The sequence below is a fragment of the Puntigrus tetrazona genome, chromosome 24, assembly GCF_018831695.1.
Source record: "Puntigrus tetrazona isolate hp1 chromosome 24, ASM1883169v1, whole genome shotgun sequence".
Lineage (NCBI taxonomy): Eukaryota > Metazoa > Chordata > Actinopteri > Cypriniformes > Cyprinidae > Puntigrus > Puntigrus tetrazona.
The window spans coordinates 3,747,393-3,762,392 of record NC_056722.1 but is presented as its reverse complement, the minus strand read 5'-3'; the positions used below and the strand labels follow the sequence as shown (position 1 = coordinate 3,762,392).

The window sequence follows — 15,000 nt, the reverse complement described above, 5'->3', positions numbered from 1 at the left end:
GATGTTCTTGGGAGGTCAGGTTTGACAAAACCGTTCAAATGTCTGTAAAAGGAAGCTGAAATGACGCTGTCGCATCAACGAATGCCTTTTATGTCGGTTTTGCGTGCGTTAACTCCCATCAGGTGGGTGTAGGGTTATTTCATGTAATAAACATACAGCGATATGTAATATCAATGTCATAAAAGGCAAATGTGCAAGCGAGGCACGGAAAATGCACAGAGGTACGTATGTTTAGGAGACCGGGGTGCATTTGAGGGTCGTTTGAAACTTGTGTGCATTTCTTTGCATTCGATCGATGTGTAATTTCTTGACCATTTCTCTCTTAAAGTGTTTTGGTTTGTGCGTTTTAGATTCATGCACCTGGCAGATGCTATAAAGCGGCCCACGTTGCTTTGCATTGCACGCAAGTTAAAGGGACAGCTCTTCCAAGAATTACATTGTTATGACAACAGTATGCAGTGAAAGAGTGCTCTCACCTACTACTTACCTGGCCGTTTCTGTCTCTCAGGCTGATTTTGCTCGTCCGGATCTCTGCAATCACCTCCGCTCTGGACGGCCGGCAGGACTCGATGAGAAGCGGGATCCGCGAAAGAGCCTCTTCGACTGTATCCACCCCCTCATCTCCCAAAGAAAAACTCACCAGCCGCTGAACAAATAAAAACAACAATGAACGAGCATTACGGTTAACGGGCCGTAAAAAAAAGAAAAAGGTAAACCACAGCAGCGCACGCAGAGTTATCAGGAGCATGCATGAACTACCTCTTCAGCCGCTGTTGCCTAGTTATTCGATATAGATAATTACCTGATCGATAATTAACCTTCGCAGAACTCCCCAAATTTAGTTATGGAAGCAGCTATTTTTTTTTTGCATAGATGCTTTTGACACTGAGCGAAGATGGCAATGGATTCTATTCATCCTAAATGAGAATAGCAGCATTTTTATAAAGTGCAAAAAGCTTTAGATTCAATTCACGCGTTAAAATGGCAGGGTTATATTACGTATTGCAAATCGTGCCGATTATCTGTACCTCAGTATTGTATTCAATTATAAAACTGTGTGCAGTGATGCCTTATTGAGTGTAATTTTTTATTACTATTATTTAAAAAATGTAATTTATTAAAAGGATGCCACGGTTGCCACCTTACAAGGACGATGAAGCCCTTCCTAACCTTACCCTGATACATTATTTACTTCATTTTTATTGAAATAATTGAAAAAATGCTCTTACTACTGTACTACATATTGCAGACCAAAAGCGGATATGAAATGAGAAAAGATGGTGTGCTGGACTGTGTATCGTGCACAAAAAGAGTTGACTCTACATACCAGCTACACACACCTCATCTCTTACAGAAATATCAGGTACTTGCTGTCCTTACGCCCTAATAATAGACTCCACTTCCTTTGCGTGTCAGAACAATCTCCCAAACTCCTCTCATAACTCACTTCTTGCGCTGACTTGTCATTTGGTAGCACATACTCGTATTGGTTTATGAATAGCATGAAGCCAGCATAAGACCTCTCTGGAGTGCGTGTTTGTAGGGTGTCCCCAGACCTTTGTCCCCAGTATCTTTTATCAGTAAATCTGATAAAAGCAACACAATTTGGATCATTACCGCCGCAGTTTTAAAGTCTTATTAAAAGAAAATGAAGTGTTTAATCTCGTCATTATACGTTACTATCACTCTGTTCTCCTATTTGTTGCTGTTCAGTGCTTTGATACGGTCTAGTTTTGTTAAAAGGACTGTATGAAACTGCTTGATCTGTACGCATTTCTCTTCTACATTATTCAAGACTGCTTTTCCACTGGATAAAGGACTCAATTTTAACCAGATGCGATGCTTTGATATGTAATAAATACGTAATAATATACTAATAATAATAAATACGTAATTTTTAGGTTATTATTATTTTTCCATTGAAGGAGGAACTTTAGCCATATATATATATATGTGTGTGTGTGTGTATGTGTGTGTGTGTGTGTATATATATGTGTGTGTGTGTGTGTATATATGTGTGTGTGTGTGTGTGTGTATATATATGTGTGTGTGTGTGTGTGTGTGTGTAAATCTATATGTGTGTGTGTGTGTGTGTATGTGTGTATATATATATGTGTGTGTGTGTGTGTGTATATATATGTGTGTGTGTGTGTGTGTAAATCTATATATGTGTGTGTGTGTGTGTGTATGTGTGTGTATATATGTGTGTGTGTGTGTGTATATATATGTGTGTGTGTGTGTGTGTATATATATGTGTGTGTGTGTGTGTGTGTGTATATATGTGTGTGTGTGTGTGTGTGTGTATATATATGTGTGTGTGTGTGTATAAATCTATATATGTGTGTGTGTGTGTATATATATATATATATATATATATATGTGTGTGTGTGTATGTGTGTGTGTGTGTATATATATGTGTGTGTGTGTACATCTATATATATGTGTGTGTGTGTACATCTATATATATGTGTGTGTGTGTACATCTATATATGTGTGTGTGTGTGTGTATATCTATATATATATGTGTGTGTGTGTGTATATCTATATATATATGTGTGTGTATATCTATCTATATATAGATTTATATTTATTTATTTATTTATTTATTTATTTTTGCATGCACAGCAAACACTTTATGATACTCACAGTAAGCAGGTATCGAGACACGACCCTCATCACGATCCTCGCCTGCGGACACAGATCAAACGTGTGCCTCCGTGACGTGGAAGTCCAAAAGTGATTGACGTTTCGATGCCTAAATAACTTCAGGACGTGTGATTTTTTCACACCTCCCCCGTCTCTCTCCTCCCGTCTGACCTGTCTGACTGCCTGCAGGCTGGGACTCCAGCAAGCGCCTCCGTTCACGTTTGACCACGAAATGAGCCAAATGGGCATCTAAACATCGGAGCTTTGAGACGGTCGCTAAAAAACAGACCGAAACTCTGACTCATTTAAGGAATAGTTCAGCCAAAAATAAACACTGTGTCATCATTTACACCCTCATGTTATAATGAAACACAAAAGCATGTATAAGGAAATCAGGATGAGGAGATATTTGAAGTCAGTCATACAGGTTCGGAAGGGCATGTATGAGTAAATGATGACAGAGTTTTCATTTTTGGACGAACAGTTCCTCTTGAAATCCCCATCAACAGACGATATGCAGAAGAGAGCAGCATTAATGTCTAGTCAACAGACCATTCTTCTGTAATATCCGGCCAACAACTGCAGCAAGAAAATATATTGAATCGCACGAGAGTCTCTTGTACTCACCTCGGCGTTTCCTTTGTCTTCTGACTAGTATTCTCACAACAAGATGTATTTTGATAGTGCTTTAACCGCCCAGACATTCCTCTCGCAGATAACAGCAGAAATCTGAGATGCAAAAATGTTCTGATAAGTGATCTGAACGGCCCATCTCTATTTCTATTGATGTTCACGATTATCAGTTCATTGAGTTTTATTAAAACCCCTTTAATAAAACACAACCAGAATTGGAGTTTTAGTCCTGTTATCATTTACCGACAGTCATTTTTAACATCAGTTTGTTTCTGTTAACTCTTCAGTTTATATCAACCTTGTTTTTCACCGCTTTAATTGGTCACAAGACTTTTTTTTAACGGGATAACTAAAAAAAACACCATTGAGCATCATGAACATCATTCAGTCGTGCTCATAATTAAATCTCTTAAGTGCTATAGTGACTTCTGAAGAAAGCTTGATTACCTGAGATCCTCAACCCAGTGGTAACTAACCCCCAAAACACCAACACGACGATATCTTTTAATACACCAATGTAACAGAACATCAAACGCATAACAAGTCTTCGTATTTCGTATCTGGTTAAAAAAAACATTATTTCAACATTTTCTCCATACGTGCGCTGTGCAAAGCATGATGGGAATGCGCAAGCTCAGACCTGATAAAATAGTGTTTTTACCCACAGATCGATGATAATTTATCTTGATGATATTAATAGGTTAAAGGTCTATATCACTGGCTTGAGTCAGTCAGATAATAATAATCAAAAGTCTAATGGCTAATTAAGTGTTGAAGGATTCATTGGCATTGATTCGGGACACAGGATTGTTTCTTTGGGAAATACACGAGGCCTGTTCCGTTTCTCGGGGTCATGACATTTCTCAGGTCAGGGCTCTGCCTCCATTTCCACGCTATCTGCACGAAAATGAAGCACGAGGCGGTGGGCGGGGCTTGGCGGCTGCGTTTTGCTCTGATTGGGCGGCGCTTCCCCGTGATTGACAGCTGGGATGCAACTCAACGTGGCAAAATAAACTCCGTGGGAATGAACTTTCTCTTCGGTGCCGAGGCAGCGCTCGAGTCCTGAAATTAAATCGGTTGAATCGAAATTTTATCGCTTTGTTTGGCCTCCGAGGTCCTTGCATTTCAGCTGCGTTTGAAAGTGTGTGTGATAATGTGATTCGTGTGTGATCTTCAGAGGAATCTGCTACAGTACCACTTATAACAGAGGTAGGTTATGACAAATGATTGCTATTGTTTTCTTACTGACTCGAAATATATTGTAGAAAATCTGTTGGGTTTGTGTTTTGCTTTTATTAAGTAATTCTAAGGCAATTGTTTACATTGACGGGGCTTACTTGCAACATATGAGAGCAAAGCTTTGTGTCCTGGTCAGTTGGGTCACTTTGACAGTGAAATAAGATGTAAAGCGCCGGCAGCGCCACCTTGAGAGTGACTTTTACAATCTCTGCGCAATTCTGTTATGAATTGCATCATTCGTCAAGTTTTTGAAGGAAGCGAAGAGACGAGTCAGCTGTTCAGAATAGGCAGAATCGCGCTAAAATATGAATAAACATGTCAGCTTGAGATATAGATGCGGATGGTGAACTGATTCGAATGCGTTGTGAGAAAAACAAAAAACGCAATTTGTATTAGAGAATGTTAATGCGCTATATTTAATGCACGAGTATTTCTCCTTATAACTGATTTAATAATGACAATTTTAAGCAACTTTTTTTATACTCTGGCGATTTCAGTTTAGAAAATAGTGATATGTTGGGCTAAAGCGTAAGTGTTTGTAGAGCGTCGCGTACGCGCAACAGTAAGTGGGCGTGGCCATATAAATAAGGCGAGGGCGTCGCCTGAGGAGATTCATTCAACACGCAACCGCTACGGAAGCGGAAGCCGCAAGAAAATTGCGCTAAAACCAACGGTTTTATTTGCTGCTGCGTACTTTAAACCCTCGCTTCTGTGATTTGTGTTCGTGTGGATCAGCTGGGGAGCTCGAAAAGTGTGTGATATTAGGTGGATTTAACGCGCGCGCGCGCGCGCGAGCGAGCCGGTGACAAAAGCTCGCGCCATAAGTCATTAACACGTGCGCGTGCCTTCGAGAATCGCGGCAGTGGTGAGAATTTAATTAATTCAGATTTTTAAACGGGATTTACGCACTGATAGTAAGCTTTGCTGCTTTACATGTGAATAGTGATGATCATTTGATTTTTGTCTCGTATGTGAGACGCGCTAGACGATCTCTTTGACTGCTCCGGCTGCTTTACTGCTTCTGCTCACTTAAACAGTTCTCGATTTTGTTTGATCGTGCACTAAAAAACTTATTTATGTCTTTCCTTGACTGAATAATCGTTCTAGAGCATAAACTGGCAGTCTGGCGGCGATGTTTTCTGCTGTCAAACGTACGCATGCGCAGATCCGCTACACACGCTTTCCATGGTGAAGGGAAACGTGCATGTTATGTGTTTTTAAGAGTTATTTTTTACCTTCAAGTTCTCTTTTCTCTTGAAAGCGGACTCGGATCTCATTTTGGTTTATTTACATCTCACGTTGTTCTGTTTTAAATCCTTAACCACCAGAATATTATAATAAAATAGTCTTATTGTTTTTCATGGTGGTACTTGTAATGTCTTATATGTAGCAATTAGCATTAAAAGACACCTTTTAATAAAACAATCACGCTATTTGAAATTGCCTTTGTATAATAACCTGTTATTTAAAATATACATAATTGTACACACGTTGCATATTATATTTGAGTTGACATAAAACACAAATCGGCTTTATTAATTGGTGCATATTCAGTATGCACAAAAAACTAATTCACAGATCAAACAGTGTTCGCATGATTGCCTTCTAAAGCCGTTTTGTAGCTTTTACTCCATTTGTTTGGACTGATTACTCGAACGGAAGTGAACTTGAATAGCCATCACGAAGCCGCACACGTGATTGAGCAGTTTTACGACTGAACTGGCAAGACGAGCTTGATCTTAACAGCCGGGCAAACGAGCGTCTGTTTTCATCTCAGATGACGTCCGAGAAGCCGCCGCTGCCTGCAGACGGCCAGCGGGACGAAGCCGAGCCGGCCTTGGGGCGCGAGGAGGACGCGACGGAAGCGGCCCGGGACGGCTGGGACAGCAAGGTGGAGTACTTCCTCGCTCAGGTGGGATTCAGTGTGGGATTGGGCAACGTTTGGAGGTTCCCGTACCTCTGCCACCAGAACGGAGGAGGTGAGTGAGGAGGAGAGCGCTTCGCAAGTCGCAGCCGGGTTTGTGTTTTGGTTTCTAACCGTGTTGTGTGGTGTCCTTCAGGAGCGTTCATCTTGCTGTATGTGCTGTTGATGGCGCTGGTCGGGGTGCCGTTGTTTTTTATGGAGCTGGCGGCGGGTCAGAGCATCAGACAGGGCAGCATCGGCGTCTGGAGGCACATTTCTCCAAAACTTGTTGGCATTGGCTACTCCAGCTGCGTGGTGAGCGCCATCTTCTTTATCGGTCGGTTGCGCTGACGCTTAATAAAGTGAACTTAGAAAATACAGAAATGTTCCCCTTCAGTCAGTAAATGTGTTCTAAATGGCATATTAGTATGTCAGAATGACAATTTAACTAGTGCTTTCCAGCGATTAATTGCATACAAAATAAGTTTTTGTTTGCATAATGTGTTTGTACTGTATGTATTTATGCACAAATATACACACACAGCATATATTTGAAACATTTGTGCATGCATTTACATGTATATTTATATTCATGTAATTTTATATTATCTTATATTTATTTCATAAACATAATCTCTCTTAAATGTATACATGCATGTGCAAGAATTTTTATGCATAATTTTTTTGCATTTTGCAAAATGTTTCACAGCACTGTATGTATATATATATATATATATATATATATATATATATATATATATATATATATATATATATATATATATATATATATATATTATTCTTTATTCCTTAAAATGGCTTAAATGTTACTTTGCACATTTACAGCATTTAATGTATTTAATATTACAATATATTTAATACTCATGTCCTCCCAAAACCATAAGACCTTCATCTACGGAACACTCTTTATTCATTCATATAGTACTTTATTCAGTAGCTAGCCTTAACTCAAGCAGCTTTACAGTATTAAATGTGAAAAAGATGTAATATCCAGATTACATGTAATCAGCACGGTCGTCTCCACTTAACTCCAAATCACATCATTAATCTTTTTTTAACGGACCGTTATCATTGAGCTAATAACGTTTTACCAACGTTTGCCGTCTAAGACAGCTGTCGTCTTGCAATAAATCATCGTCCTGATGTAGAAACAAGATTTTGCAGGATTCGTTACACAAAACAGGAGATGTTTCAAGTCTTGTCTTTGGTATAGAAAAAAAGCATTTTTCTTTAAGCATCACATCCACAGCAGCTGGACGTATTAAAACTTGATTTTCAGTTTACTTCCTTTTTATGCCCCAGGTGTGTTTCTTCGTCGCTCTGTATTACAACGTCATAATCGGTTGGAGTATTTTTTACTTGGGAAGTTCCTTCACGTACCCTCTACCTTGGGAGAACTGCCCAGAAGGGAACGGCACCGGTAAGGATTAGGAGTTTGTGTAGCGCGTTACGGTTTCACTCGTGAGATTAGATGCCAGAAGTCACATGGAGATGCATTCTCTCATCGCAGCGAAGGAGTGTACCGACAGTTCTCCCACGGCGTATTTCTGGTACCGCAAAGCTCTGGATATCACCGATTCTATTGACGAAACCGGAGAATTCAACCCCGTCATCACTGGATGCCTGCTGGCCGCTTGGGTCATCGTGTGTCTGGCCATGTACAAGGGCATCAAATCCACCGGCAAGGTACCCTGGAGCGCACGGGATGCCCGTTCTGTGTTGTGATTTGATTAGTGATGATGTTAAATCGGTATGGTTTGTGTGTAGGTGATGTATTTCTCCTCGGTGTTTCCGTACGTGGTGCTGCTGTGCTTCCTGATCAGAGGCGTGACACTGGACGGGGCGTCTGAGGGCATTAAATTCATGTTTTACCCCAGGGTACGTAAAGTAGAGATTAAATATTCAAGAATATCATAGTCCATAAGAGCAATCACTAAGACAGTGTCTTCTCTGTGTCAAGTTATTTTATTTTATTTTAATAATTTTCTTATAAAATCTAAGAATATAAACGTATATGCATGTAAATTGTTCCAAAATATATACTGTTTGTGCATATATTATTTGAAGAGTTCTGGTGCAAAGCCTCCATCTTGGTCAAATATATATATATATAACACACACATAGTACACAAACATCTAAATAATTGTTTGAGAGCACTTTTGAACATGATTTGTATGATTCTGAAGCCGTTCAGGTTCCAAAAGGCGAGTATAACGTAGATGTTTGTTGTGTTTTCTCTCAGCTGGAGATCTGGGCTGATGTTCAGGTGTGGCGTCAGGCAGCGACTCAGGTGTTCTTCGCTCTGGGGTTGGGTTTTGGTTCTGTGATAGCGTACTCTTCCTACAACCCTCGGAACAACAACTGCCATCGAGACGCCTTCACCGTGTCTGGAGTCAACTTCATGACGTCTGTGCTGGCCACGCTGGTGGTGTTTGCTGTGCTGGGCTTCAGAGCTAAAACCATCGCCACGGAGTGTGTTAAACGGTCAGTATGCAGCTCAGGCACAAAGGATCCGTGAATGTTTGATCCTAAAATGCTTCATAATGCCTTAAGGATATTTTATTGAAGCTTTAAGATGTTTAGCTGTTTGTGTATGTTGCAGTAACATGAAGGCTGTGTCTGACTTCATCAATGCGTCAGATGTGGAGAGAATCTTGGAGAACCCTTTGAAGGAATATGAGAACTGGTACTGGACTGAGGGCCAACAGCTCAATATCCCTGGTTACAACATCACTGCCTGCAGCCTGGAGGAGGAGCTGAAACAGGTACAGAACACAACTAGATTTTTGATCTTTTCTGAACAAAACTTCAGTGGTGCAAAATTTTTAATGCTTGATGATTTGGGTGGTTGCTAGGGCAAATTTTTTGCTTGATGATTTGGGTGGTTGCTAGGGCAACATTGGAATGTTTTGGGTGGTTGCTAGGGCAACATGGAATGTTTGGGGTGGTTGCTAGGGCAACGATGGAATGCTTGGGGTGGTTGCTAGGGCAACGATGGAACGTTTGGGTGGTTGCTAGGGCAACGATGGAACGTTTGGGTGGTTGCTAGGGCAACGATGCAATGTTTGGGGTGGTTGAACTTTCAGAATTTTTGGGTGGTTGCTAGGGCAACGATGGAACGTTTGGGGTGGTTGCTAGGGCAACAATAGAACTTTAGGTGGTTGCTAGGGCTACTTTCAGAATGTTTGGGGTGGTTGCTAGGGCAATGATGGAACGTTTGGGGTGGTTGCTAGGACTACTTTCAGAATGTTTGGGCTGGTTGCTAGGGCAACGATGGAATGTTTGGATGTTTGCTTGGGCAACGTTAAAATTTTTGGGTGGTTGCTAGGGCAAGGATGGAATGTTTGGGGTAATTGCTAGGGCAACGATGCAATGTTTGGGGTGGTTGCTAGGGCTACTTTCAGAATGTTTGAGGTGGTTGCTAGGGCAACGATGGAATGTGGTTGCTAGGGCAACGATGGAATGTTTGGGGTGGTTGCTAGGGCAACGATGGAACGTTTGGGGGTTGGGGTGGGCTGCTTGGCTACTTTCAGAATGTTTGAGGTGGTTGCTAGGGCAACGATGGAATGTGGTTGCTAGGGCAACGATGGAATGTTTGGGGTGGTTGCTAGGGCAACGATGGAATGTTTGGGGTGGTTGCTAGGGCAACGATGGAATGTTTGGGGTGGTTGCTAGGGCAATGATGGAATGTTTGGGGTGGTTGCTAGGGCAACGATGGAACATTTGGGGTGGTTGCTAGGACTACTTTCAGAATGTTTGGGTGTTTGCTTGGGCAACGTTAAAATTTTTGGGTGGTTGCTAGGGCAAGGATGGAATGTTTGGGGTGATTGCTAGGGCAAGGATGGAATGTTTGGGGTGATTGCTAGGGCAACGATGGAATGTTTGGGGTGATTGCTAGGGCAACGATGGAATGTTTGGGGTGATTGCTAGGGCAACGATGGAATGTTTGGGGTGGTTGCTGGGACTACTTTCAGAATGTTTGGGGTGGTTGCTAGGGCAACGATGGAATGTTTGGCTTTGTTAGGGCAACGATGGAATGTTTTGGGCGGTTGCTGGGGCGTCATTGGAATGGTTTGGGTGGTTGCTAGGGTGTCCTTGGGCTGGTTTGGGTGGTTGCTAGGGTGTTCCCAGAATATTTCTAGGTTTAAGAATAGTCATGGCGATGTCTAAATCTGTAGATCTGCTCAGTTCTTTAGTATTTGTTTGGTTAGCAGTGACCTAGATGAATTAAGTTTTTTTTTCTCTCTCAGGGTGTGGAGGGAACCGGTCTAGCGTTCATAGCGTTCACTGAAGCCATGACACTGTTTCCCGGGAGTCCTTTCTGGTCGGCGCTGTTCTTCCTCATGCTGCTCAATCTGGGTTTGTCCACCATGTTCGGCACCATGGCAGGAATACTGACCCCACTGACGGACACCTTCAAGACCCTGCGTAAACACAAATTCCTCTTCACAGGTAACACTGTCTGTTTCTGTTGTTTAGGTTGTCTCTTGTGGTGTTGTTTTTTTTGAGTGTCTGTCTAATCATTGTTTTGTCTTTCTCCCATGTTTTCCCAGCGTGCAGCTGTGTGGTGGGCTTTCTGATCGGCCTCTTGTTCACTCAGCGCTGTGGAAACTATTTTGTGACGATGTTCGATGACTATTCTGCCACACTTCCGCTCATCATGGTCGTCATCTTCCAGACCATCAGCATGGCCTGGGTTTACGGAGCAGACAGGTATCGCAAACCCTCTGAGTTCAAGCACAAGTGTCTTTTATTTGTGGCGTGAAGCGCGTAAACGCGGTGTGTTGTCGTCTCAGGTTTTTGGAGGACCTGAAGCGGATGCTGAATCGGCCGGTTCCTGTGGTCTACAAGTACCTGTGGAAGTACGTGTGTCCGGCTGCTATGCTGGGGCTCCTGGGAGCCAGTCTGCTTAAGATGATCTTGGAGCGTCCCACATACATCGCCTGGAACAGAGAGAAGGTAAAATCATGAGCTTGAACTTCAATTATATAAAGTCTACTGTATCATGTTGTTCTCAGTGATTCCATACAAATATCCACTTTCAATTTGATGGTAGTCAAACTATGATTCAAATGTTTGTTTTGGCTCTCCTTTAAAGTTGGTTAAATATCACTTACGCCTTACTGGTTCTCCCTCCTTGATAAAAAAAAAAAAATAAAATACACATGACAAAAACATTTGTTTCCAACCTTTTCTCCCAGGCGTCTAAGGAAGTTCTGACCTACCCAGGCTGGGCTCTTGCCGTCCTGATCTCGCTCATCGTCGTGGCGTTTCTTCCTGTTCCCATCGGATTCATACACGGCCTCCTCCTGGAGCGGCTCGGCCAGGCTCCTGCAGACGCCGAGACCGGATACATGCCGTGTGCCACCGCGGACACGGACCTGACCCCTCTGGACACGTTGCCGCCCTCAGGAGGTCACCCCAGCTCACTTTCCCCTTTGCTCCAGGAAGACCAGGCCACCCGTTCGCAGAACGGCCACCTTGAGTATCTGCAATCAAGTCAGGTGTGAGAAGAAACGGCGGCGTCTTTTTAAACGATACAGGCACTAAAATAACGTTTTTAAAATGTTGCTTCGTCCCAAAAAGCCCAAAAATTGTCATCAGCTTCTCTCTAAACATCTCAGATGGACTTCTGGAGTTATTTATCCGCTCGTGCCGAAGACCTTCGCGTCACATTCCAATATTGCCTTCTCGAACTCAGTTGGACTTCCTCTGCATTTGAAAACAGCTGTGATATTAATCTAAGCCTTGATGACCGTGTCCTTGAAGTAGTGTAATAATGCTATATGTTCGGCCGGGTCCAGGTGAACGCCGACAATCATTTGGTATCCGATGGTCCTGCTGCTTTAGTGATCCGACCAGGTTTTTATATCATGATTTGCATAAAGGTGTTGATGACGGGATTGACGCGTCGGTGTTATTTGAACTCTACGACTCTACGACGTTTAAGTCATTAACCCTTCGACGCAATCAATATCAACTTGCGTACGAGTCAAACTAGATAACTGATACCGTGGCATCAAAGGGTTAATGCTGGTCCGGTCCAGTGTGTCCTTATTTAAGTGAGTGCTAAAAGGCACGTTGTGTGTTCAAAAGACGTTAATAATCACCCGTAACTGATTATTCAATCGGTTTCAGACCGTGGGTGTTTTTGTGAAAAGGAACGCCTGGGTCGTGTTTCATCTCGACCGTTTCATGCTTGATCGTTTATGCCGAGTATGACATCTTTATTTATTTTTGCTCTTATTTTCTGAGCACCCGACTACAGCCAGCTACCGTTTAACACAGAAAATGGGGTTTTCTATGAAGTATTTCAAGACGGAACAATTTTACATTTTGTACTCTTCATTTTATATTGTACAGAACTATTTTTGTGGCTGTTTGTAAAATATCGCCCTTTTTTTTTTTAATTTTTAAAGCGCTCATGTGACCCGCAGGCCAGACGTTTTATGGCTTCTAGTCATCGTGAATCTAATCTTTGCCTCTCACAGGGGTTTGATGGGTCTTTCTGTGTTCGTTCAGTAGCTCGAACTCAAAAGAGTTCTGGTCAGTAATATATTGAAATGATGAAATGATGTAGTTGAACTGTTCCTCGTGTGTAGAATACTTGAGAATATCTCTTATCTTGAAGGCTAATTTATGTGTATGTTCCACTCTACAGTATGTCTTCAGTTTTCCCTCCTTTTGCTGTCTGGGGGTCAGAAACCCGAGGTCAGTGTGAATGTTGTCTGACGGTCATGCTGTGCAGACACAGATTTTGTACAGTTTGTCTCATGATGATCTTCTTCTTTATAAATGGTTATGTGAACCCTCCATACGACTTTGGTTTTCTTTTTCTGTATGAAGTTGCGTGAATGAATAAACCTTTAGCACTCATGATGTTTTTTAATACTTGAGCATAGTTTTTTTTTTTTATATACTTGACTGTTAGATTTTTTTTTTCTCTCTAAGAGACCAGATTAAGAGTGCATCTGGCCAATTAGACATAGAATTTAAATGTATTTTTTTTTATTTTATTTATATAGGTAGTTGATGTATCAGTGCATCCTATGTTGTGATAGGAAAATAAAACATTAAAGAAACTATATATTTTTATATATACACACACATATATATATATATATATATATATGTATATAAGTATAACTATTATATATATATATATATATATATATATATATATATAATTTTTTTCACTATTTTTAGATATATATATATATATATATATATTTTTTTTATATATATACTATATTTATTTTTATATATATATATATATATATATATATATATATATACACACACACACACACACACACACTTTTTTTTTTTTTTTTTTTTTTCTTTTTTTTTTTTTTTTGATTTAAATCTCCTACCTGCAGTGTTTTGTTGTGTGTGTGTGTGTGTGTGTGTGTGTGTGTGTGTGTGTGTGTGTGTGTCTGTGTGATCTAATGGTCCTGGGACTTTGGTTGTCATGGTGTGAAGCTCCACCCTGGAAAGAGAAGATCCACAAACAAAGTGATGCTCGGCGCAGCTGAAAGACACTGATCACTGGAGGAGAACACTTCGTAGAAAAGGAGATCAGGTACGTGCTAAAAATGTTTCAGTGTGAACGATGGGCTTTAGTTTGTGGTGTTCACCTGCTGGACCCGAGCCCTGAAGTGTGATGTTCTTATTACTGAAGTGTTCAGAATGTGCATGTAAACCTGAAGCTGATCCCCAGTGCTCCAGTTTGACTGTTTATGGTTAATGTTACGAAATGTCTTTTCGTAACTTTCGTTTCGTAACAGATGTTTAGCCTGTTTGTGACGTGTTTAGTCACTAAGGTCCGATTTAAACTGAAAGTAAAGTGTGTTTAACAAATGGCGTAAGTTGAATGCCTCATTAATAAATCTAGATTTTTGTACATTTAAATATATTCGAATTTAACCCCAAATGTTTTATTTCATTCTACTGCTATTCAGATTTTATGACTTTTCTCTTGTTCATAATCACAAGCAGCTGTATGTAAAGGGCCCTTTCTAAACATAAGGTCACATGACATCAAGGGAGTAGAGTTTAGTAGGAAATGATAATTAAAGATATGTATATGTGACTATATACGGGAGAGTCTTGTTAACTCTTTCTGTGGAGACGGGTTATTTTTACTGTGTGTTTGTATTTAGTTCTGTAATTAAAGAACACGGCCTGCTGTTAAAGATATATTCTTAGCATTTTTATAATGTGCTTTTGTCATTTTTATTTAGCTTTAATTTTTTATGAAATGAAAAAAAAAATATATATATATATATATATATGTATGTATATATATATGTATATATGTATATATATATATATATATATATATATATATATATATATATATATATATATATATATATATATATATATATGTGTGTGTGTGTGTGTAATTATGCACATATTTATATATATATATATACATGCATTTCTATATTTATATATATATATATAGAGGACGCTGAGGATCATATTTATATATATATATATATATATATATATATATATATATATATATATTATGATACATATATATTATATA

At 40.3% G+C, this 15,000-nt stretch overlaps 2 protein-coding genes, 1 long non-coding RNA gene and 3 gene segments (V, D, J or C); 4 read left to right on the top strand and 2 right to left on the bottom strand.

The window, feature by feature from the left end:
* eps8l1b (eps8 like 1b) overlaps positions 1-3,480 on the bottom strand; it is a 13,597-nt gene extending 10,117 nt beyond the window's left edge. Inside the window, exons 1-3 of one of the 3 annotated variants that reach the window (XM_043226118.1) lie at positions 3,274-3,480; positions 2,647-2,922; positions 488-646 (exon numbers count right to left, since the gene is read on the bottom strand). In XM_043226118.1, the coding sequence (XP_043082053.1) occupies positions 488-646; positions 2,647-2,895 (408 nt within the window). In that variant the 5' untranslated portion in view covers positions 2,896-2,922; positions 3,274-3,480. Of the gene's footprint in view, positions 1-487; positions 647-2,646 lie in introns of all 3 variants that reach the window. The other 2 variants (XM_043226119.1, XM_043226117.1) reach the window with 2 other exon arrangements.
* The window catches only part of LOC122329698, a 610,329-nt gene that overhangs the window by 429,084 nt on the left and 166,245 nt on the right, over positions 1-15,000 (top strand).
* The window catches only part of LOC122329697, a 601,685-nt gene that overhangs the window by 426,666 nt on the left and 160,019 nt on the right, over positions 1-15,000 (top strand).
* The window catches only part of LOC122329696, a 603,783-nt gene that overhangs the window by 431,282 nt on the left and 157,501 nt on the right, over positions 1-15,000 (bottom strand).
* LOC122329714 lies at positions 572-2,761 on the top strand. Its single transcript, XR_006247947.1, has 3 exons — positions 572-710; positions 1,250-1,363; positions 2,626-2,761. It is a non-coding gene; the product is annotated as an uncharacterized LOC122329714 (long non-coding RNA).
* Positions 4,273-13,256, top strand: slc6a16b (solute carrier family 6 member 16b). 3 transcript variants are annotated; one of them, XM_043226122.1, is made up of 12 exons: positions 4,273-4,488; positions 6,296-6,497; positions 6,579-6,736; positions 7,745-7,862; positions 7,953-8,128; positions 8,210-8,320; positions 8,686-8,927; positions 9,046-9,208; positions 10,694-10,895; positions 10,997-11,156; positions 11,240-11,402; positions 11,645-13,256. In XM_043226122.1, exons 2-12 carry the CDS (start codon positions 6,296-6,298, stop codon positions 11,951-11,953), a joined length of 2,004 nt encoding a protein of 667 aa, XP_043082057.1. In that variant the 5' UTR covers positions 4,273-4,488; the 3' UTR covers positions 11,954-13,256. The 3 variants fall into 3 exon arrangements, with proteins under 3 accessions (XP_043082057.1, XP_043082056.1, XP_043082058.1); XM_043226121.1 differs by lacking the exon at positions 4,273-4,488 and adding an exon at positions 5,123-5,383; XM_043226123.1 differs by lacking the exon at positions 4,273-4,488 and adding an exon at positions 5,127-5,269.

What these genes read in the sequence shown, in the direction of transcription:
- slc6a16b (XM_043226122.1), top strand. Translation starts at nt 6,296, where the DNA reads ATGACGTCCGAGAAGCCGCCGCTGCCTGCAGACGGCCAGCGGGACGAA. An exon ending in TTGGCTACTCCAGCTGCGTG is followed by an intron (nt 6,737 to 7,744) that starts GTGAGCGCCATC and finishes TTTATGCCCCAG; the next exon opens with GTGTGTTTCTTCGTCGCTCT. An exon ending in TCGCCTGGAACAGAGAGAAG is followed by an intron (nt 11,403 to 11,644) that starts GTAAAATCATGA and finishes CTTTTCTCCCAG; the next exon opens with GCGTCTAAGGAAGTTCTGAC.